This window comes from Anser brachyrhynchus, assembly GCF_964034855.1.
Source record: "Anser brachyrhynchus genome assembly, chromosome: 1".
NCBI classification, from domain to species: domain Eukaryota; kingdom Metazoa; phylum Chordata; class Aves; order Anseriformes; family Anatidae; genus Anser; species Anser brachyrhynchus.
In genome coordinates this window covers 71,109,397-71,134,292 of record NC_137694.1, presented here as the reverse complement: position 1 = coordinate 71,134,292, position 24,896 = coordinate 71,109,397, and the positions used below count along the sequence as shown (strand labels likewise).

The 24,896-nt window shown below is 39.0% G+C and overlaps 1 protein-coding gene across 1 annotated transcript in view; it reads right to left on the bottom strand.

Annotated features, from left to right (window-relative positions):
- The window catches only part of LOC308185124 (potassium voltage-gated channel subfamily KQT member 1-like), a 524,663-nt gene that overhangs the window by 203,771 nt on the left and 295,996 nt on the right, over positions 1-24,896 (bottom strand). The window contains exons 13-16 of the mRNA XM_080572865.1: positions 14,043-14,118; positions 10,707-10,801; positions 9,580-9,620; positions 1,360-1,421 (exon numbers count right to left, since the gene is read on the bottom strand). Of these exons, the coding sequence (XP_080428991.1) occupies positions 1,360-1,421; positions 9,580-9,620; positions 10,707-10,801; positions 14,043-14,118 (274 nt within the window). The remainder of the gene's footprint in view (positions 1-1,359; positions 1,422-9,579; positions 9,621-10,706; positions 10,802-14,042; positions 14,119-24,896) is intronic.

Sequence of the window (24,896 nt, the reverse complement as noted above, 5' to 3'; positions counted from 1 at the left end):
CTTTTTTTTTTTTTTTTTTTTTTTTTTTTTACATTTGCTGAATTTTCAAACCCATATTGTTGGTGTCTCTATACAAGCATATTCAAGAAATCTGAATAAACTAGTGGTGTGAATTCACAAAACATATAGAGGTTAAAGAGCCATATATCTCTTTTAAAGTTAATTGAGCTAATTTGAATGAAAGCCATTTTCACTTTGAATGAGACTGTCCACACAAGGGACCAATCCACTTTAAAAGTTACCTCAAATAAATTGTCTTTTCCTGCGAAGCTCATTCCCTGACACTAAGAAAGCTAAAAGTCAAAGAAAACCCATCCTTTGACATCACAGCCTCACATATTTCCAATGTTATTCTAACATGATCATTAGATGTTAGGCAATAAAGGGAGAAATTGTTTTTGTTTATTTTTTTTTTTGGGGGGGGGGTGAGGGTGCAAGAAGCACAACTCTTAAATTCTTATGTAATGAAAGGCTTCCTTCCCCTTTTCTTCTCTCCTCACTCCCCGGAAAGGCATGAAAATAAAACTTGTGTGACAAGTTTTGAATAAGACACAAATAGGAAATGCTTATGCTAAATTTAAATGGACTTTTGTTTGAAACGTTACATCATATCTCACACCAAAGTGACTATGCCACTACTGTCCATAGGAAGCACACTATTTAGAGTCACCATTTTTTAAGGGATATGTATGCCTTCAAGAGAGCTGACAGTATTAGAAAAATAGATTTCTCCTCTTAAGTGAACTTGCACTTTTGTTATCACTTGAGTGAGAAAAACTCTTGAGGATGTTTGCAATAGGCCTAAAACAATAGAGCTTCACTGGGCCTTGGCCTTTAGGCATACTTCTGTATAACTCTAATTAATAACACAGATGAACACCTTCTTGGAGAGAATAACTGAATTCAGTAGAGGGAGGGGTAGAACTGTTACAAAGATAACTGCGGGGGGGGGGGGGGGGGATGCAGTAAACATTAGAGAACTTCAAGACTGTTAACTGAGATATCAACCATTGCCATTTACAAAGGCTCTTGATAGTAGCCTTTCTGTTTAACTCACTAATTGTGGTACAACAAACACCTAATCAGTTCATGGTACTATCTACCTACAAGATGTGTGATTTGGCTTCAACATGTAAGTGGTCCCTTTTAAAATCAAGAACAAAATCTGCATGGCAGGTAAACAGTTAATGCTGAACACCATGCACATGATACTTCAACGACTCCCTTACAAAAATTAGGATATTATTCTTTATTATGGTGCCCTGTAATTCTAAAGTAAATCATGCCAAGATACGATCTTGCATGTTAGTAGATCAGATACCATTACTCAGAAAAAAAAAAAAGCTTTCATGCACTTACCTTATCCTCTAGCCGAATCAGTCTGGCTCCTACAGTATAGTATACTTTGTCTACCCCTTTTTCTAAATAAAAAAAGAATAGAAATGGGACATTCGTTAGATTGAGAGTAAACTCAAACTATGAATCATATATAGAGCTATTTCAGCTGGTAAAATATTACAGTAACATAAATGACACCAACATAACAAGAGAGAATTTTCATAGTGTACAGAAGTGAAAGAGGGTACTGAGAGAGAAGGGAGTTAATTTGTCTAATGGACCAGATTAAGTTAGCCTAAAGGACAATCTGGACCTTAGTGGAGGTACTCCATGGACATGAAGAATAGAGAGTCTGAGGTGATCTGGTTCCTTCTTTAATTATCTCAAATAGAGGCACATAATTAGGTGGAATAGATATGATCCCTATGCATACATCCCATTTTGACATGTGCAATGTATCTTTACACACAGAAATACGTATAATTTTCAATTGAGGTTGTAGATGTAGGAGGGAGCACTGTCTTGGGTCTCAGTGGCTGGAATAGCAGAGACCTATCCCGTCAGTGCAGAGGGATGATGCTGGGAAAAACACTTGCATCTCCATCCTTTTCTCCTCCTAGCCTTTGTGAAACCTTCTTATTGAAGACCAGTTATGCAAATTGCTTCACTTACACACTGCAAACAGTGGGGTGGGGAGCCAAGTATTAAAGCTGTGTAAAGTGGGTTCTATTCTTTGTGTTTACATGACCAATTGCAAAGGAATGACATACTTTGGAAGTGTTAGTCCACGGGAAAAAAGGCACAAAAATGTATATATGCTGAGCTAGGAGAAAACATTCACAAGAAAAACAAAACATAACAACAAAACAAAACAAAACACACCTCAAATTCTAAAGTAACCTAGAAACCCGTGTCAATGGAAGTTGGATACATTTTTTTTTTGTCTAAACTGTTATTCCAGTATTGGGCTGCAGTAATTTCTCTTTGCTTGTTCCATAAATTATTCCACATTTATGAGTGGTTGAGCCTTGGGTTTTAGAGCTATTTCATCCCATTTTGCATGGGGCATGAGCACAATCTAAAGGGCTTACTGGCAGACAGGCTGAGGTGTGAATTTATAGTGTATCAGCCTTCTCCCTTACTGCTGTATGTGTGCTCATTTTTCAGGGAACTCACATTTTTGCATTCCTCAGTGGATAGTACTTGCCTTACCATTAGCAGCATATATGTTTGCTAATGTGATACTTTTAGACATACATTTGCACCAAAGTTCATCTGAAGGTACACATATACCTTAGAGGAAAACTTGCAAAAAGCAATGCTGGCAAGATTACCCTTCTTGCTTTCCTTCTCTACAGATCACCTAGAATATTATAAAGGCTATTGTCCCTTGACAGCTCTGCACAGGCATTAGAAGGGAGAAGTGCTTCATAAGAAAATTTAGAGGTGTAAATACCATAAATACCATACAGAGAGAAAATTCAAAGACTGTTCAAGGACCCTGTGTAGGGACAAAATAAATGACACAGCTTGGCTCATACATGTGTGGCGTTCATCACTGGTTAGTCTACAAGCACAGAATCCTCTAAAAAGATAAAAAGGTTGAGGCTCAAGTTTACCTATATATTCATTTCTGTCTAAAATGAAATAATGAACAATTTAGTCTACTCTCTAATTAGTAAATCTGTAGACACATCTTTTAAAGTCTATACTTTTGTGTTTAAGGATTTCTAAATTGGGATGTGATTTGAACAGCAGTGAGTAGGAAGTGCTTTTGTTGTTTAGGTCTAACATACATACATATATATAAACAAACAAACAATAACACAGCAAGAAAAATAAAACAAGAAAACTCACTTTTTTTTTTAATAATAATTTCCTCACCAGCTCTAATTGCATCCTACCTATAATCACCAAGACACGCCAAAACAACCAAACCGAGTTAATAATGTTTTTTTATCTTAGTTATCCTTGAATGCAGTGTAGAACAGAAAACAAGAAAATAAGAAGTAGATAAGAAGCTATTTTGTGGCATGTGGCTCTCTTGTCAGTTGAAGAGAAATGCATGATATACACACATGTAGCTGCATCCTCTCCATCCCTTTATTGGCATCCATGCTATGTAAGTCACAAAAGGCTGCACTCTTTCCCATTTCTTTTTAGCCTCCATTTAAATCAGCATTCAGCTCTAATTTACAAGCATTTTTTCTCTAATAAAGACCATCTTTATTTAAAAGTAAATGGGTTGTATATACAATGTGCAGAGAATTGTGGTAAGAATGGTAGGCAGAAGTTCAGATAATATTGCTCAAATACATTTGATTTCTATCTCATGTTTATGCTTTCTCTCTCAAGTCTTTTCAAGATATATGACTTTAGACTTTCTATATTAGATTATTTGCTTTTACATAATTGAAAAGATAGCATGACTAACTGTAAATCTGAAGTATCTAAGTTTTTACATTCTTTGCTTTGTAATCCAAAATAACTTTGTTTAATTATTAAGTTTAGTCTGTTTTTATGTCTTCAATAAAACAGATAGATCATCTACACATTTTAGTAACAGCTCATATATGTGTGAAAGGCTCAAACAGAAAGAGAACATGCATGGTCATCATGAAAGGAGTCACAATTATTTATAACAGGATGAAAATATATATGAACAAATTTTAGCTCAGAAGCATAAAGAAAAATAAATCCTGAAACCAGCATGTTTCACATGGTTGATATGATATAAACCATCATTTAGTATATTTAGACTTCCATCAGATAAAACAGTACTGTATAAGCAATAAGTATTATACTTCAGGAGACTGAACAGTTCTTAGGTCACCTATATACTATCTCATCTTTGCTAGTACATAAATTTTTTCCCTGAAAGACTTTGCCTTCCTCAGTATACACACTCTATGGCTTTTGAAACAATATCCACCTGTATTTAATTCCTAATTTTTTCACAAAGATGCTACATCCATTTTTCTAGCGATAATATGAGATGCCTTTTGTAAAAAAAAAAAAAAAAAAAAAAAAAAGAATTAAAGCTTTTTTAATATTGCCCACACTAGCCGAGAAAACAAGAAAGGCCAACCCCAACTCTTTCTTCAATTGGAAGCACATGATATAAATGACATATTGCTGGTTATTCAATTTTTGTTTCTTTTACAAAAAACAGCAATTCCATCTTAAATGAGCAAAAGAGAAAATCAAATGAGAGACAGCAGCATAATTTTTTTTTTTCCCCCACTCAATTACTGTGTTCTATCTCATCAGAACATATCAAACTTTTAAGAAAACAGATTTTTTCTTTGGTTTGAAAAAATACTTACGGGGAACATTAGGACAGTGAATGAATTACAGCCAGATGGTCTGAAAATGATAAAAGCTGGAAATGATCTACTCTACTTTTACAGAGTAAGAGTCTTCTGTGAGTTTCACTTCTACAGTGCCTACCACTAGATGTAAGCTAACTCAACATTTATAAAATGTATCTATCTGAAAGCCATTCTTTTTTTTTTTTTTTTTTTCAAACAGAAAATGAAGAATTCAAGCCTTGTTACAACTAGGATATTCCAAATTCTTAAAGATATCTCAAAACCTCAGGAAATGATATCAAGTTTAGTATTGGGACTACTGAAAGTGGGAAATAAAGCAAGAAATGGAACTGCCAAAGGTTTACAAGAAATCCTTTTTCTCCAGGGATTTCCACCTGCTTATGCAGATCCAAGAGGTTCAGACGAACTGCTTTTCTGACTCTGAACACTGCATCTTTTGTTTTACTTTGGCATTATTCTTCACTTTTGCCCCTGAAAAGCTATAGTTAGTCTAAAAAAAGGCACTCAAAACCAATTAACTCCATCATGTGTAGTGAAGATCAAGTATCACACTTCTCTTATTTGTATCATTACAGAAGCTTCTGCTTTGTTAATTCAAGAAATGTTAGTAATGCATGCTTTGCTTCTATACCAATACTTTCAATTATTAAGGTGTTTGTTTACTATCATGGGAGTCTTAATCTCATTTTACAGAATTGTTTGTGTTATCAGGAACTGTGAGATGGGCTTTCAGCGAAGCTAAGATACGTTCTTCTGGGAAAATTCCTGAAAAATAGGATTCAATTCTTTGGAAAATTTATTCATTATCTTCTTAATGTTTTAAAATTCACATTAGAAGTTTCAAATAAAGCTGTTAAGAACCAGCACCATAACAAGCAAAATGGGAGGATTTCTCACAATATATGTATGTGTAAGTTAAATCATGACACTTCTTGTCACAGGATATCACAGATGTGAAAAGTTTACATGGGCTTTAGGGGAAATCAGGCAAGCTTGTTGAGCATAAACCAGTTATGACTACTAAATACACAGGAACCATGTCAGGAAGTCTCTGATCTGCAAATGGCTGGAAGCTTATGGGAAGGTTAGAGGCATATGCTTTTTTTTTTTTTTTTTTTTTTTTTTACATTTCCAAAGCACCTTGCTTCTAGTTCCATCAGAGACATGACTGTCATGACCCAGCATGGCTGTTTATTTCTGTTATTGTACCCTTATCTTGTTTTAACACAGCTTTTAGTGTTTTTTATCCTTGAGAAATAATCATATTCCCCCACCCCCGAACCCCCACCCCAATAATTGCTTTCAGTGAATTCAGATTCTGCATCTTTTATGACATCATTTACTTTTGAAAGGTAATAATACTATAGAATAAATCAGACACACTGCAATTACTTCATATAATATTATCAAAGTTGACAACAGAGTTTCAGTAACAGCCTGATCCAAAACCCACTGAGGTCGCTGGAAAGACTCCCATTCATTCAAACAAGCTTGGAATCAGACCTTAAGATTCTTTGAATAGGAGTAAAATGAAACAGGAAAAATAAAAGGAGCTGGAAAGGAAAATTCCTTTCATGTTTTTCTCCTTGGTGGTTTCATTTTCTTCGCATTGTCATTTCTCTTTTGCTCGCCATCAATACAAAAATAACACAGTCTGGAGGAAACATCCATATTGTTTATAAATGAGGTTTTTAGTAATGCCTTTGAACTGGAAAAAATATATCAGACTGAAAATACATTTTTGATGTATAACTGGCTATCCGTTCTAAGGAAAACTCAGGATGAACTCTATTTTCCAGAGGAGGATGACAGTACAAAAGTCTGTTTCCACCCAAACCAGACCAATACTATAACCACTCATCACTGTTCATCACTTGATTATTGGTGGGTTGGATAATACTGGGACTAATTATAAATTAACCCTAGTTTTAGTTTTTCAGACCATTTATCTGGAACCACTTATCTTATTTTTGGATTTGTGGAAGGTTTATATAAAATAACTACTAGATCAAATAACTTCTGGTTTTGGTCTTGCAAAGCCCTAACTGATCTTACCCGTTTTTGCAGCCCTAACAACCATTTTACCTTTCCTAGTAAGTATTTATCCAGTCCATCTGAGGGCAGAGCCATATGTCTATGCAAAAGGTATAACTTCGTAGAGTTGGCATGCTGTGGAGGTAGACATCATCCTCAGCAGGGTCACCTTGTTTTTGCATCTGAGAGAGCTGTCTCAAAGCAGTAATTCAGCAGTGATGTTGCAAGAATAGACTAGGGGAAGCTAGTTGAATGATAGGGATGCCATAATCTTCTCCAGAGCACAGATTATGCGTTTACCCAAATATTTCTGAAGTCCTGTAGTGCTCTCCCCAGTAAGACTGTCTATCATAAAACATTTTGAAGGTTTGGGGTAGGTATCCCTACTCAAATTTATCTTCCCCCTAGAAGTAGGTGCAGGGGGGTTTGGGTGCCTTTTTTGTTTGTTTGTTTGTTTGTTTTTGTTTTTGTTTTCCCCTCCAAATATAAGGTCAAAGCAAGTTTTTTTTGAATTAAAAAAAAAAAATAATGAATGATAAAAACTCTGTGGCAGACTTTGACTTGGACTTTTTTTTCCCCTTTTATTAGCTGCGTCTGTGTTTGCTGGCACTCCCTCCAGCATGTGCCTGGAACAGCGAGTTCTGCTGTGTAACCTCAGGCCTACAGGCAGATAACATACTTTCCTTTTGCTGTCCTATGTGTAGGTTTCCCATATGAGATGCTTAGAACTGAATTAATCAAAGCTCACAAACACAGCCCCAGGGCCCTTCCTTAGTAACTTACTCTCTTTTCAACATGTGAACACTTTGAAATCTTGTTCAAATCCACAAGCCCATCTAAGATCCTCCCAATGGTTTCTATGATCCTTTCAACCAAAGATTTGGTGACTAAACTTCCTGAATACCTTCATCAAAATCTGACACTTCACAAACTGCTCAGAACATTATTTCACAGTTAACTTCTTTGCAGCCAACACTTCAAATTATTCTCCACCTCTGAAACAAGAAGACACCTCATAAAATGGTGCTCCAATACTTTTTTTTTTCTTTTTAGTTAAAATAATAGTTCTAATTTGAAAATGTTAAATTTGAAATTATACATTCTTGGAGGTAAGCAAAGATTTTCTGTAAATTTAGCTTGCACATTTTGAAATGAATTCCCAAGCGTAAATATTTATAGATGTATTCAAGCTGACTGATTATTTTCCTGTGATCCAAAACCATCTCATCTACAGGGACGAGGAATGTACTACTGAGCCTTCTCCAGCGATCAGATATTAAAAATACATTGTGTTTTGAGAGACACTCCTCATTCTGACAGTATAAATCATTTTAACCTCTGATAATATGGAGGCATTTCTAAGAGGCTCTAAAGTAACTTTGGCACCCTTGACTCTCAGTTACACTTATGCTCATGAGTGCTCAAAGTCATTTGGAGACCTGGGACTTCAGTCCCTAAGTCATTTTTGAGCTCTTAGGGACAGAGAAGATGGAACCACTGCAAATTTGAAGACAATATCTTACTGTAACAAATTACAGAATCATAGAATGGCTTGGGTTGAAAGGGACCTTAAAGATCATCTAACTCATCCTATCCCACTTGATCAGGTTGGCCAAGGCCTTGTCCAACCTGGCCTTGAACACCTCCAGGGACGGGGCATCCACACTCTCTTGGCAACTTGTTCCAGTGTCTCACTACCCTTACAGTGAAGAATTTCCTCCTAATGTCTAATGTAAATCTATCATCTTTTAAATTTAAAACTATTCCTCCTTGTCCTATCATTATCTACCAAGCAAAGAGTCCTTCTCCATCCTGTTTATAAGACCCCTCTAAGTATCACTTCTTTCAGTCCCTTCCATATTCAGGTTTCTCTTCTCCATGATTCCCAAGTATTTTTGACCAGTTTACAAACATCTGTTCTTCTGTTCATACTGTCCTTTCTCTTATATATTTCTTTTGCCTCCCAGGTAATTACTCGCCTTGTAGAATTACCAGACTGTTCTTTCCAGCCCTTTGTTTTGCTAGGTTAAAAAGAGCAAACTTCTGTTTCCCACTAATAGAACAGGTTCTCTTTTTTACTGGTCACTGTGGTATTTCTTCCCTGTTTCTGTGCAGATAATCTTTCCTAAAGATGTGGAATCAGAATTTTGCACAGCAGTCCACATAAGGCCTTACCTGAGTCTTGTGCAAGGGCATGCACATGTCCCTGTAAGTCTTGAAAATCTCTCTCCTGATCCTAGGATCAGACTAATTTTTTTTTTGTTGATACTTCACAGCATTTTCTTACATTCAGTGGGCATTAGTTTACAAGTAATTAACATGCCAGTACTTTCTTTTTCTCAGACATTCCAGACTGTTCAATACTACCAGCAAGTAGATTTTTTATCAGTTTTCCTGTGTATGATCTTGCATTTTTTAAGATTTAATTTCATAACACTTCTATCACTCCAGCTTTCAAACTATCCCAGTTCTTCCTGAATAAGCTACCCTTCATCTACCTTTGATATTTCCCAAACTAAAATCCATAGGTTGTTCAGAAAGGAAAAAATCTCTTTAACTAACATATATCCTAACACCAACACAAAAGACATAGAAAGATTTTTTTTGTGTGTGTGTGTGTGTGGGGGGGATTTTTTCCAGTCAGGTATTTCCAACTTGTCATTCACTGATACGCATTTCTAATATATATTCTTAATTTCCATTTACTCCACTACCACCTGAATGCAAGGTATTTATCTCTCCACAGTCTTTCCTGAGCCTACTAACAGAATTATATATTAATTCATAATTGGGTAGATTATAAATCTATATTACTGTAGCCACTGGTATTTTCACCAAGTTATGAACCTAAATACTTAGAATACAGTCATTGTACCTGGGAGGAAAAGGCCTGGCTTTCCTAGGGAATGGTCCAATCTGAAAAGAAAACAGAGAATTGCTAGCAGTGGAATTACCAAGCAAATTAAACTCTGCTGCTAAAAAAAAGTATAGTATAGTATATATGCATAATTTACATAAGAATTTACAGTCATTTTAAACCTAAAACAAAGCAAGTAAAAAGACCAGATTAGCGTGATTTGATGCACATAAATACAGTCAGCATTTTAGTTCTCTGGAGTTTTTTTCCAGAATCAAACCATATTATTATCATTTCTTTCATATATACTAATATTTTATTTCTTAGACTTTCATGTAGTAACTGAAAAATAGTTGTCCTCTCTCATATTCAATCTAATAACAAAGACTGTAAAGACAGAATGGTTTCTTAATAATTCTAATATAATAGATAATTCTAATAATAATTCTAATAATTCTAATTAATTTCTTCCGCAACTGTTCCTTGAATCTCATGCAGGTGGATTTAATATGTGTATTTATTGACACAGTAAATTCCACTCAACAGGGTTGAGAGGTTTCATTCATTTATTTATTATTATTATTATTGATTTTTATTTCATTTCAGAGCCAGAGGAGTTCAGTCTGATATCATGGTCCATAGAGTTAATTTGTAAAGAGAAAAGCACTTTGTGCTGAAACTGAAGGGGATAGTTTTGTGGCAAAATGTTTCAGCTGCAATCCCAACACTCAGAGAAAGTGTGTGCAGTGACGAATGCAGTAAGTGAAAAGTTCCAGATAGAGAGAACACAAGTGAACCAGATTTCTCTCAACCATGGAGAACCACAGAGAGGAGGCAGAAAGGTAAATCATTTGAAAACTTTTCTTTTCTAAAAAGAAGACAGAAAAGCTCTCTTCATACTACGAACTTAACAGCATGCACCTTAATTTCCTTTAATTTCATTTGAAGGAAGGGAGGAGAATAAAGGATAATTGTAAATTCATTTATAAAAGGGGTTAAAAATGACTCTAAGTTAAATCCTCTAGATATTGTGCTCCCTGTTGTGCTTGCAATTTTGGACAATTACTGTTCATTAAGTACACAACTCCCCTAAAGCCAGCTGGCACCAAAGAATTCAAATATTTCATGAGGTAGACAGCGCCTACCTTCTTTGAAGTTCTTTTATCCGAACCATCATATTGAGGTGTCCTTGTGAGTACTGTTCAATCACATCGCGCACATCATATGGTTTCCGAGCTTGCTGTGGAAGGAGTCATAGATGAGATTGAAAGATAATTATAGTTTAAACTTGATTTTTGTTTCAGACAGACTTTTTTTTTTTTTTGTGTGTGTGTGTGTGTCTTTCAGAGGTTATTTGGCTGCCATTTTGTAATGGTTGTTGCAATGAATAAAAAGTATGTAGGCATTTTAGGAGTGCATATTCACTGTGGAGATGGAGCCAAATGATTCCCATTACTGTCAGTTAGAGTCATGTCTTCATGTTACTTCATACTGAGCAAAATATTAGACCTTCACAGTGTACTTGAAAACACAAAACCAAGATATATAACTTATCTAAGACTACCATGTGTGATATCTCAGCTCATTCCAAAACCATATGTTAATCATAATGTCAGAGGACTGAATCACAGAGATAGGCCCAATTCATAACACTTGGACCCAGAGTCAAATGCCTCTGAAGACTAAAGAAGTCTGGTGACAGAAATATTATTGCTTAAATAACTATGAGGACAGATACTTTGCATAAGTATGAAGACAGCCGCACATAGATTTTGTTTGTGGTTCTTTGTCTTTAATGATACCTACTAAGTCAGAGAAGAGGTGCAATTCAAATAAATAAAAAAGAACAGATAAAAAATGCAAAAGAGTTTGTTTTTTGAAAGAAAACGAAACAAAACAACAACAACAACAACTAAAGCCCTGCCTTCTGCCTAGCTTTATTCCCATTCTAATGAGAATCCAGTTGCTTCTGCCAAGCTCTGTTTTCTTCCTGTAAACACTAAGGCAGAATTCTGAAACAAGTCTAGAGAACTTGCATAAGGCGATGTGATTATAAAAAGTGCACTATGGCAAAATTTTATCAAGTAAAAGCAATGTGTGTGTGTGGTGGAATAACTGTAAATGATGTCCTTTTGAAAACATCAGAATTTTCAGAGACATACCAACCCGCATGGGAAATGTGGGGTAAGATGTCTCCTTTTTGGCTCTGACTTGAGAAGAAAAAAAAAGAAAGGTAAACTGCAAATCTAGTAATTGGAAATTACTGAAAACAGCCCATTAGTCATCTTGTTGTCTGTTTCCACTCTGTCACAGCTTCAGCCAGAGCCATTAGCATGCACCACTGCACACATGCACTGAACACCTACAGTATATGCTGGAGTCATGCTTGGAAGGCAGCCACAGGATCCTAGAAATTTCAAATAAAAGCATGGAACTGGAATGGAAACAAATCCTGTGAAATGAATGAAGAAGCAAAAGCTCTTCATGACAAAATACCTTCCTCGTGCTTAGCCATCACCACTTACATGTATTATTACTTTCAGAAGAGTTCATGGTTTCAGTAGTGTGCATGCACATTTGTGTGCATTTCTGAGAAGATATACTTTGGGGGAGGGACGTTTCAGCTTTCAGTTTATTGCCATTTTTTCTTCCTTCCCCAGCTTCACTTCTTGCAGACGCTGACACATCACTATTTCTGGCCAGAAAAGCAGCCTATTGTCTTTGCCCAGAGAAACAGTGCCAGTATCACTCTTTAAATTGACCAGCGGGGGTGCTTTGAGAGCATTTTGGCTAAATCCTCTGTCCTTTCCTCTGGACTCTCTATTTAAACATGATGCATGGCGCAGAGCCTAGATGTGCTAGGGATTTTTCCTCACCTCCTCCCCTCTCCCCCATGGGCTACTATGTGCATAATTAATTCTACTCACTCCTAATGAAATTTCCTTTCTCTCTCAAGAGAAGTCCTCTATCTGAGATCCCTTTTACTAAATCATCATCTCTGAATCCTTCTGTTGTGAAGTACTGTACACTGCAGTCTGTCCAAGCCCTCTAAAGCATAGTAAAAATATCCTTTCAACTTTCTCCATTTTTTTTTCTCCTCCTTTTCCATAAAGCTGAGCATTTTATGCCTTGCCAAACTTTGCAGGCACATATCCTTTGTCATGTTTTTATTAAGGAACAGTAGGATGTACAATACAACTTAGAGAGGGATGTGATGGGCTCCCAGGGAAGTTTGGTAAATACAGAACGTGATGAACTTCTTTAACTTTCACTCTGTCCACTTCTTTTCCCCAAAATCAATCTCAAATCCTGGCCATTTGGGCTCAGCACTCTATATGCAGTGTGTTTAGAGCTCTTAAGGCAAAACTCAGAATAACAGCATCTGAGTCTGAATGTCCAGAATCTATTTAGCACAGGGAGGCTGATCAGCTACTTTTCACAGCCTCAGGAAAGAAAAGACCAGAAGAGAATTCAGTCCTCTGAGAAATGCAAGCTTATTTCAGATTTCTATCCCTGGCAATTAAGTGCTCAGCTCTAATCAAACTTATTTGAAATTTAGGTTTTTCCTTTATCTTTTTAAAACCTTGCTGTGGAACCTCTTGCACATAAAATTATGAATCTTCAGATGGAATTAACAGGGGCTTTGAAAATCTGGCCAGAAATTAATTATTTATTTTCATGGCACCATTGGCACATGCGTGGTGAGAAGGATGATACTAGAATCACATTGCAAACAAGTTTTATCATACTGATTGTACTGGGCCTTAGTAAACAGGCAAAAGAAGACTCTTCTTTTTTTTTTTTTTTTTTTTTCCCCCAAAGCAGCACATATATTTTGATCACTTTGCAATCTTACTGAGAAATTTAACTTAAGACTTCATGAAGTCAGCAAATTTCCAGAGGGCAGATGGGCAGGTGACCTACAATTTCATAAAATAAGGCCTCTCTGATGTCCCATGCTGGGGAAAAAATTGGAAAGCAACTTTACACAGCATAGTGCTGGTCAGTAAAAACTATTGGTTTATAAATCATGCATAGCATGTGATGAGTTGAACATCATCTAACCAGTTGTTAAATGATCAAGGTAGATAGTAACAGTATTTGAGCAGACACTCCAACAGAGTCTTGTCTTCAGTTCTTCTAGCAGATGGGTAAGCAGTTTATATGTTTGTGAGTATAGTAAAACAAACAAACCAACAAAACCCAACAAAACAAATGCAGTAAGAAAGAGAAGTGAAAAATAACTATGCAGACTTCACAAACTCAGAAGGTTTACATATCATACTATACTCATGGATAGTTGGTAATTTAGCACACACTATGAAAACAACAACACATAGGAAAGGTATTAGGCTGAGAGCCTAAACTGTACCTTTGACTTATTGCAACCATATGCACAAAGACAAATCCACTCTCAGAGCACTTTCAACATCATGCAGTTAAGCCTACAAACTGTTCTTATGGTTAACAGTGCTGCTTACCTGAAATTTTCTTCTGGCTACAAAATATTGCATTCTCCTGATGACTTTTACAGCTGTTCGATGTGCTTCAGTTAATCTGCCAAGAAAGACAAACACAGACATGGTGCCAGGGAGGAAGGGGGGGGTGAGTAGGAGGGAGGAGAAAAGGGGGAAAAGTAGGAAAAATATCTTAATGGAAGATGTTGACTCTAAGTACCAAATCTACAACTATTTTTTTATGACTACAATGCAAAATTGTAGCATAGAACACTGTGTGTGCATCTGTATTTTGTTCTGTTGCTTTACCCTCTTGTATATGCTGGTTAGAAGTATAAAAAAATGATAAGTGAGACAATGAAAGCAGGTGTACAAAGATAATACGTGTGGAGGGGATTAGACGGGATGCAACTGGCATCAGTCTGAAGAATGTGAAGTGTTTTTAGAACCATGACTGCATTCCTCATTTGCTTTTATTGAGTACTTGCCCATGAGCTCCATTGCACGGAAAACAAGTCCTTTAAAAAGTATTTTGAATTCTTTAAGAAGGAAAAAAATTAATGCATAGTATCTAGAAAATATAAACTTTACATGTCCCTTCAGCACATGTACATGCATGTGGCTGTCTGTATTGGTACAGAACTAGACATATTATAACTTATCTATATGATTTCACACAGAGGATACTAGGATACTATATTTGCACAACATTTATCTTGCCACTTGGCTGGAAATGAGAAGTAGTCTACCAGCCAATTAATTACACCCTCTTGTTTATGGCAAATTTTGTCGGGGCAGAGAGGAAGCAAGACTTTTGCAATTATAAGAAAAAAATATTGGATTTAAGGACTGATTCCTTCCCCATGGACTTTTCGTTCATTCAAAATGAGTGAACTAAGGGAAACAAAATTTGTCTTCCAAGAAAACAGCGTTGATAAGAAACCTATGATCTGCACAGACATCATCTTTGACATGTGATGATAACCCTAGAAAAGCTTGCCAGCAAGTTTCTCAAGTCTCCTGAAAACACAGCCTGCTACCTTTTTCCAGTGCATCTGACTGGGTAAAAGGAAGTATTGGCTAGGCCACCTACTTGGATGTCACAGTTTAAAGTATTTAAAATATGTAAAGATCACAGTGTATTATTTCAAAGTGAATTAAATAAAAGATAAACAAACAAAGCCTATATTTAAGAACTAGCATCATTTTATATTTTTATAATTTCTCTCTGATACAATTGGTGCTTCTGATTGGGTGAGATAAGAGTCACAAGAACAGTTTTTAAAAAATAAGCTTTCAGTAGCATTTTGTTAGTTTCTATTTCATGTCCCTGTTTTATATTAAATACACGCACAAATACGTATGAAACTCAAATGTCTATACCACATTAAGCCTCATACTTCATATATTTATGTATATTCATGCACATATCCGTATATATACACTCACACATGCAACCACATGGAAGACAATGCAGGGTGAGCACAATTCAAAAACTTCTGTATACCATCAACAACATTGTTAAGTACCAATCTATGCATTTGTGTAAGCCCATCAAAGGCATTTCAGAAGTGTCACTAACAGCCTACCAGTAGTTTAGCCTGCAGGACCTTTATTATGGGGAAAGAAAAGTGCTCAGCTTGACACTGAGGACCCCTAGCTGAGCTCCTGTGGCTGGAGACTAGAATGGAGACAGCATTCTGCTTGTAAATGGCACGTATTTGATAGAGAAATCTTTGTCAGCCTGCACTAGTAATATATGGATATATAAAACCAGAGAAGAATCATAATTTTAGGGTTTAAGGTTTAGCCTGCCTGCTTTGTGTGCCAAAAAAATAAAAGCTTGAAACTATCCTTTAGCTGAAACTGATGCAAAACTTCATGTATGTACTTAAGAGGGGTTTTATGTTTGTTATTTTGTTTTTAGAGTAATCCATATGAAATGGTTCATGTATTGTTTAAACAGCCTCACATAGATAAATTGAAAAAAGTCAGAGATGGAAATGAATCAAGGCAGTCATTTACTTCTAATCTCCTCCTTTAGCAGAAATCAGGGCTACAGTGCTTTCTCCAATGTGCTATCAAGTTCAAGTGTCCAAAACTATGAGGTGGACCCTTGGAAGCTGACACAGAGCTGATCAGGCCTCATTTTTAGACACAAATGTTACTTATTTTTGTGAAATAAATAATACAAAAAGACTATAATTCAAAATTCATTTAGGCCTATTGTCCTATTCCAATTGTTACAATTCACAGTAATTTCATTGAGAGCAAATTCTGAAAAAGGAGTAAGTTCTTTTTCATTTTTAATGCTCACTTGTATTAAACTGAGGGGTAGAAATACATAAATCCTGTCTTTAGTTGAAAAAAGACAGCACAAAGAGGTGCAAAGCCAGACTGATATATATGGATATGTTATCTTAGCTCTGTCTGTAAATCCATAAGGTGAATAATGGCTTTAAATGACCACAGTTAACTGGCAGATGAGTTAAAGTCCCTGCTCTGAGTAGCTATCCTCCTAACAGGGGGCTGTGGTGCTGTGGATGACTGAAATTCTAAACATTTTCAGCTGATTTTCCTAATTTCCTAGCACTGATGTCCAGAATAGATAATTGTACCTATGACTGGTCAGGTTATATTTGTCCTATATTAAGCCCAATATATTTATCTTGCTGATCTATATATTTTAGCTCAGAAAGTTGAATTAGGCAAAACCATTTGAGGGTGTCAGTCTGTTATATGACAGAACCATAAATAAGGAGAGAACAAAAGGCCAGAGATGCCTAGTTCATGTTCTTTCATGGCCACATTTCAGTAATGGTCAACAGAAACACAACACTGCTTGCAGCGAATCTCCTAGATATTTTGAGACACACAACTCATGAAAAAACAATCTAGGGCATTTGTGGTAAACACCATACTTGCACACTCTTTCTATATGGCATTTCTTACTGACAGCAGACAGAAATGACCAGATGTTTGCAGATATTAGGGTACTTGACTTCTATGGATGCAACGATTTAACTCCTTCAGAGCTCTAGCTCTGAAATGAAGTCATACAGTCACTGAATCATAGAATAGTTCGGGTTGGAAGGACCCTTAAATACCATCCAGTTCCACACCCCTGCCATGGGCAGCAATGCCACCCACTGGATCAGGTTGCCCATAGCCTTGTCCAACCTGGCTTTGAACATCTCCAGGGATGGGGCATCCACAGCTTCTCCGGGCAACCTGTTCCAGTGCCTCACCACCCTCTGAGTAAAGAATTTTCTCCTAACCTCCAACCTAAATCTCCTCTCTTTTAGTTAAAACCTTTCACTGTTATTCTGTCATTATTTGACTGAACAAAAAGTTGCTCTCCACTTTTTTTACAAGCCCCCTTTAAGTACTGAAAAGCTGCAATAAGGTCTCCGTGGAGCCTACTCTTCTCCAGGCTGAACATCCCCAGCTCCCTCAACCTTTCTTCATAGTAGAGGTGCTTCAGCCATCTGATCATCTTCATGGCCCTCCTCTGGACCTGCTCTAACCTGCTCTTTCTTGTGCTGGGGGCCCCAGGCCTGGACACAGTATTCCAAGTGAGGCCTCAAGTCAGTAGGACCTGACTCTTGCTCTAAGTAGTAATATGGGTGGGTGCCCACACTTTGCAACTATGAGAGCAGCCAAGTTCTCATGCCTCTGTGCAGCAGAGAGCAGTGGCATACACACACAAAGGGATGCTCTCCAGCTCATTAAAAAATGTTTTAAATTCTTTAAAAACTTTACTCAGAAAAACAAGCATGAACTTTACCCCTTGTTACAGATGGGGTCCATGATAAGGTGGACTGTTACTATTGGGTGGGTTATTTTTTATGCAGTTTTTATTCAAAAGAATATGTCTAGAGTTGTATCAACAAAGTACTTTCCCATCTTTCAACCTAAACAACAGGTAAGAAGGTTTTGTTTAAAACTTCCCTCAAAAGACCCTAAAGGAAAACGAAATCAAAATTCAGTGGAAGTGATCAGGGTTTGGGAAAACTATGAACACATAAGAAGAAATTAATAATGGAAGCTTGTAACATCTGTAACTATAATGGATACCATAAAATATCTACTGAAATAGCACATACTTGGATACATAAATGATACTGACATCATCTTAAACCCTGTCTACAAGGAGGACCAAAGCCTTCGAACCCTTTGCAAAAAAAATGTGATCCTTACCTCTCTGTTAACTGATTGCTCATCAGAATGCTCGATTTCAAGAAAAATCAAAGCTGTCCTTAAATACGAGTGTTTTCTGGTTTGGCTTATGGACTTCTGAGCTCTCATATCACTGTGGTAGGGCAGGGAAAAGAGAATGGGGAGCAGGTGGAGGTCCTGGAACATACATGTTATAAGCAGTCCCCACCCTGATTTGATGTTGAGTAACTCTCCGTCAACCATGCTAGTGGGTGAGGGGGAAAGGGGCCCCACTTTGCTGGCTGATTCATCTTTCGCCTCTGCAGGTCTCGAGTATGCCTCTGTGGCTGCAGAGCCTGGTGGGATGGCTGTGTGCCAAGGAACCACTGCAGCCTCAGGTTTGGTCCTCTGCTTGTGTCCTAGAGAGCACTATGAAAAGTTACTACTTTTAGCTGAAAAAACTTGGATATGTTTAAGACTTTTTTTTTTTCCTCAACTGCAGAAAGGCAGTAGCCTAAGCCAAAGAAGCTAAACATTTTCAGTTTAAAATGATTGAATCAAAGGAGAAAAGAGAGATGATCAAATCCAAAGCAACTCTGGAAAGTATACACATTTTTTTTCTTTTCCTTTTATATACCATTCACTTTGTTAAAAGCTAGCATTAGCCAGTTCAAAGCTAGTTTTTTCTTCTTCTTTTGCACGGAGTCTGATAACTTTCAGCTTAATGTGCTTTGGAACAGCCAGGGAATATTTTAAGAGAAAAACAGATATAGAAATGGATCCTAAACCCAGCAAAGATACAATAATTCCAGGTCATGCTGAAGCACAGTGCAAATCTGAACAAGCCTGTTATCAGTCTGATGCACCTTTCAATCCAGAAGCATTTTTTAATCATTAGAGTTCACTTTACTGTAGAGACAAGGGGAAGAGCTTTATTCAACATGTGCCGCAGGATGACTGCAGATAGTGGGATGTGCATTCCAGACTGGTTTTCCTGCCGTTTATTCAGGTGTCGTGAATTAGAAGAGTTATTTAGTGTAACATAACTACTTTGATCATGAACTGTGGAAAATAAAGGCAACTTCAGCAAGGTTAATTACAGCTCTCTGTCCCAATTTGCAAAACTGGTTTGAGGATACACATTTACAGTACTTGGATTACTGCTGAGATTCATACAGTTGTTAAATTTTGATTGCTTAACAGGAAAACACATATAAAGTAACTCTAACTATATTTTAATACTGGTCATTGGATAATGTTGTAAATCCTGCCCAGAGCAACATATAGCATCATCTATTCTGGAGTTGTTCACTTAACATGAGTTGCTAAGCCAGCACAAACACTGACTTGGTCAGTAACGGCAACTGGAATATAAAGAAGTTATTTGAAAAGCTCAGCCTATATCTGCCTTTTTGTTTTCCCGTCATGTTGGATTGAGAATATTCATGTTCAGGTTCTGTTTCTGGGAAAGAACTTTAATTCTCAGTCATAACTTTAATTTTCCTCATGTACAATTATCTCAAATGGGTCAATTAGATAAAATATAAACCAAGCCTTATTTGCATTGAAATCATTACCATAATCAAAACAAAACACGAAAGGTTAGCATCACGGGGTACTTTTTGTCTCCAGGTGCACATAGCACAGAATTCTTCCATCCATAGGGGAGATTTTTCATTATCCTGCAGCTTCCAAATGTTACTGAATAATAATATTTAGTAGAGGTGTGTATCAGCTATATTCAAATGTAGCTGAACTGTGTAGTTATCCCATTATATGGATTGCATGCACCAATTAACTGGTGAGGCAGGAGAAGGATGGGAAAACAGAAATCAGAAAGGACATAAAATGAGAGAGTTTATTACAGACAAGTTCAGCAGTCAGTTCACATGCAGTCACATGCATTATGTGGACCTTCTACGGATGGAAAGAGGTGATGGAGAGAGTGATGTGCTCATCACAAGAAATATAAAGAAAAGAAACTTATTTAATATATTTTAAATATTGAGGGAAATTACAATGTCCAGATGAAAAAAAATATATTCTTCCTACCATTAAATGAAAATAAAATTAGTATCGCTTTCAGCTAAGCAGAGCCAGACAAAAAACCTCAAAGCCTTTTAAAGAGCTTAAGTTATCAGAAGGTTGCAGCTTGAATTTGACATGCAACCACCTGGAAATGTCAGGCAAATTCTGATTCCAGGGCTCGCCCCAAGCCAGGAGCAGCAGAGAAGTACAACATAAATATAACAGAAGAGGTTTCCAGTCTTGTAACATTTCATCAAAGCCTTCTGAAGAACAGATACTGTTCGAGAACTTCCACCACTTACGTGCTGGAAATTTTATAAAATGCCATTTGAAGTGAAACCTGAGAGAAAATTTCAGAAAATATTGGCACAACTTTATTTTTCCCTTTATTCCTAATCACAATCCCACCTTCAGCCTACCTCATTTCTATTCTAACCATATCCTTATCTGAACCTTTTCTTTTCAGGCTCATGTTTGGCTCAAAACTATAAATAATTTAGGATTGGCTTCTTTAGAAACAGAGCAGCCTGGAGACATATTTGGCTTCACCAAACACTACTGACAACCTCTATTTATGAAGGAATGCTGCAGATTCTGCAAATCTCCCCTCAGCAGGTACTGCCCCTGGCAAAGGAGGAAAGAGTACAGAAGTGATGTTTTTGGGGGTACAGCTGCATTCTGGTATCTCATTATTTGATGAAGATTTTGTGGCACTGGTCATCTCCATCCATCAGCATACACACTGCTGCTTCTCTGAATTCACTCTAGAGTGCAATTGCCTCTGTTTCTCCTCTGTCCTCCTGCTGGGTGACCGGGACCCAGAAAGAAGGAGGAGAACGGGACAGGTGAACGACTGGCTTAGGGGGTGGTGTCTGGATCAAGGATTTGGGTATTTCAGTCTTGGGTAGTCCTTTGAGAAGCCGGGTATGTGGGCTGCTGACTGACTCCAACTCAGCAAGTGGGGCACAAGTGTGTTGGGGAGCAAGCTCTCTGGGCTGATTACCAGGGCTTTAAACTAGATTTGATGGGGGAAGGGAGAGGAGCTAAAAGTGACAGAGAAGGGCTGGGGGAAGTTGTCACTGCTGTCACTGTTGAAGATAGTAAGGAAAAACCTCTGAGTTGTCCCATAGGATTGTCTGAGGGCTCCTCAGCGAAGGTAATGATCCTGATACCCCGTCCGGAATCTTCTTCTTGCATCCCTCCAGGGGTAACTGTGCCTGCTGCTTCCCTAAAGTGCCTGTATACCAATACGTGGAGCATGGGAAATAAACAGGATAAGCTTGAGATCTGTGTTCAGCTGCAGGGCCACAATCTCATTGCAATCACAGAGATGTGGTGGGACAGCTCCCATGACTGGAATGCTGTCATGGAGGGCTATGTCCTCTTTAGGAAAGACAGGCTGGGAAGGTGAGGGGGAGGAGTTGCCCTTTATGAGGGGAGTAATTAGAATGTACCCAGCTCCACCTGGGGGAGGGTGAAGGATGGCTGGAGAGCTAGTGGGTGAGAATTAAGGGGCGGGCTGGTATGGGGGACACTGTTGTGGGGGTGTACTACAGGTCACCAGATCAGGAGGAGGAGGAGGTCGATGAGGCCTTCTACAAACAGCTGGTAGTAGCCTCAAGATCACGGGCGCTGGTTCTCATGGGGGACTTCAATTATCCAGACATCTGTTGGGTAAGCAACTCAGCCAGGCACGAGCAGTCCAAACAGTTCCTACAATGCGCTGAAGACAATTTTCTGACGCAGGTGGTGGAGGAGCCAACGAGGCAGGGGGTGCTTCTGGACCTTGTCCTTACCAACAGGGATGGGCTTGTTAGGGATGTGAAGGTTGGGGGCAGCTTGGGATGCAGCGACCATGAGATGGTGGAGTTCAGGATGGAACTTGGTGGAGGAAGTAAGGCTAAAAGCAGGATTGCTACCCTGGACTTTTGAAGAGCCAACTTTGACCTCTTCCGGGACCTGCTTGGGAGTATCTGATGGGCTAGACTGCTAGAAGGCAAGGGTACTTGTGAGAGCTGGGCAACATTTAAACAACGCTTCTTCCAAGCTCAGGATCGGTGCATCCCTAAGAGTAGGAAATCGGGGAAGGGGGGCAGGAAACCTGTGTGGATGAGCAAGGAGCTCATCAATAAAATCAAAAGGAAGAGGAAGGTCTATAAAATGTGGGAAAAGGGCCTGTCCTCTTGGGAGGAGTATAGAAGTGTTGTCAGGGCCCGCAGGGACACGACGAGGAAGGCTAAAGCCCGCCTAGAGATGAGGCTTGCAAAAGAGATAAAAGATAATAAGAAGGGTTTTTTTAAGTATGTAAACAGTAAAAGGAAGACTAGGGATAATGTAGGTCCCTTGCTGAATGAGGGGGTTGTCCTGGTAACGGGAGACGCCGAGAAAGCGGAGATACTGAATGCCTTCTTTGCTTCAGTCTTTGCTTCAAGGACTCCCCCCCCTGGAACTCCTCAACCCTGGCAGAAGGACAAAGGGTCTGGGAAATGGAGGGCTCCCCCCGGTTGATGAGAGAGTGGTTCGGGAGCATCTGAGTGGGCTCAACGCACACAAATCCATGGGCCCTGATGGGATGCATCCATGTGTGCTAAGGGAGTTGGCAGAGGTGATCGCCGAACCACTCTCCATTATCTTTGAAAGGTCCTGGAGAACAGGAGAGGTGCCTGAAGACTGGAGGATAGCCAGTGTCACTCCGGTCTTCAAGAAGGGCAAGAAGGAGGATGCGGGAAACTACGGGCCAGTCAGTCTCACCTCTGTCCCTGGAAAGGTGTTGGAACAGCTTGTTCTGGATGCCATCTCCAAGCAATTGGAAGAGAAGAATGTTATGAGGAGTAGTCAGCATGGATTCACCAAGGGGAAGTCGTGCTCGACCAACCTCGTTGGCTTCTATGATGGCATCACCAGCTGGGTAGATGGGGGAAGAGCAGTGGATGTCATCTACCTTGACTTTAGCAAGGCTTTTGATCCTGTCTCCCATGACATCCTGATAGCAAAGCTGAGAAAGTGTGGGATAGAGGAGTGGACAGTAAGGTGGGTTGAGAACTGGCTGACTGGCCGAGCTGAGAGGGTGGTGATCGGGGGCAGAGTCCGGCTGGAGACCTGTGACTAGCGCTGTTCTCCAGGGGTCGGTGCTGGGTCCGGTCTTGTTCGACATCTTCATCAACGACCTTGATGAGGGAATAGTGTCTGCCCTCAGCAAGTATGCCGATGACACAAAGCTGGGAGGAGTGGCTGACATGCCAGAAGGCTGTGCTGCCATTCAGCGTGACCTGGACAGTTTGAAAGACGGGCAGGAAGAAACCAAATGAGGTTTAACAAGAGCAAGTGTAGAGTCCTGCACCTGGGAAGGAACAACCGCATGTATCAGTACAGGCTGGGGGATGACCTGTTGGAGAGGAGCTCTGAGGAGAAGGACCTGGGGGTCCTGGTGGACGACAGGTTGACCATGAGCCAGCACTGTGCTCTCATGGCCAAGAGGGCCAATGGGATCCTGGCATGCATTAAAAGGAGTGTGGCCAGCAGGTCAAGGGAAGTGATCCTCCCCCTCTACTCCACCCTGGTCAGGCCTCACCTGGAGTACTGTGTCCAGTTCTGGGCTCCCTGGTATAAAAAAAGACAGGGATCTCCTGGAAAGAGTCCAGCAGAGGGCCAAAAAGATGATACGGGGCCTGGAGCATCTTCCCTATGAGGAAAGGCTGAGAGGCCTGGGTGTGTTCAGCCTGAAGAAAAGAAGGCCGAGAGGGGATCTCATCAGTGTGTATAAATACCTGAGGTGTGGGAGACAGAGGGATTTGGCCAACCTCTTTTCAGTGGTTTGTGGGGACAGGACAAGGGGTAATGGCCATAAGATGGAGCACAGGAAGTTCTGCACCAACATGAGAAAGAACTTCTTCACAGTGAGGGTGACAGAGCACTGGAACAGGTTGCCCAGGGAGGTTGTGGAGTTTCCTTCTCTAGAGATATTCAAGGCCCGTCTGGATGCCTACCTGGGCAGCCTGCTCTAAGGAGCCTGCTTTGACAGGGGGGTTGGACCCAATGATCTTTCGAGGTCCCTTCCAACCCTTTCAATTTGGTGATTCTGTTATTCTAGTTCCCACTCTAACCTTGCCTTCCCTGAAGTGAATGAGAAAGAAAGCAGATTTCCTACAGCAGGGCTCCTAGGGATTTGGGCTGGGAAGACAGATAATGCAGAAGCAGACAAACAGCTCTGAGGTGAAACACTACTAGAACAGGAAAAACTAAGACATTTATAGGGAGCAACTAGCAAGACAATATATTGGCAGAGAAAACACCAGTGGGAGAAGCAGCAGGGTGTTTTCTTGATGTTGTCCTTGAAGAGAATAAAAAAAAACCAAAAAAACTCCTGAAAATAATTGGAGGAAGATGTAACCTGCTCACTGAATGCGACTGAATGAGGAAGAAAATCCCTTAAACTTTGAGCTGTTTTTCTCAACCCTAGACAGTTGGAGTTTTCGGTTACAAGTTTGTTTCGTAATACTACAAAGTGGGTTTATTGAGAAAGTGGGAGAAAAGCTCTGTGTTAGTCCCCTGCTAATTAAAATGCATAATTAAAATGAGTAATTAAGCTTACTACAGAATGTTCTTCTGTCTGAGAGCCCAACTGCCCTTGAACAACAATTCATCTGCTGAACTGTCTCTGAGAGCTAAAGTAACCATCGGATATTTTGGTTA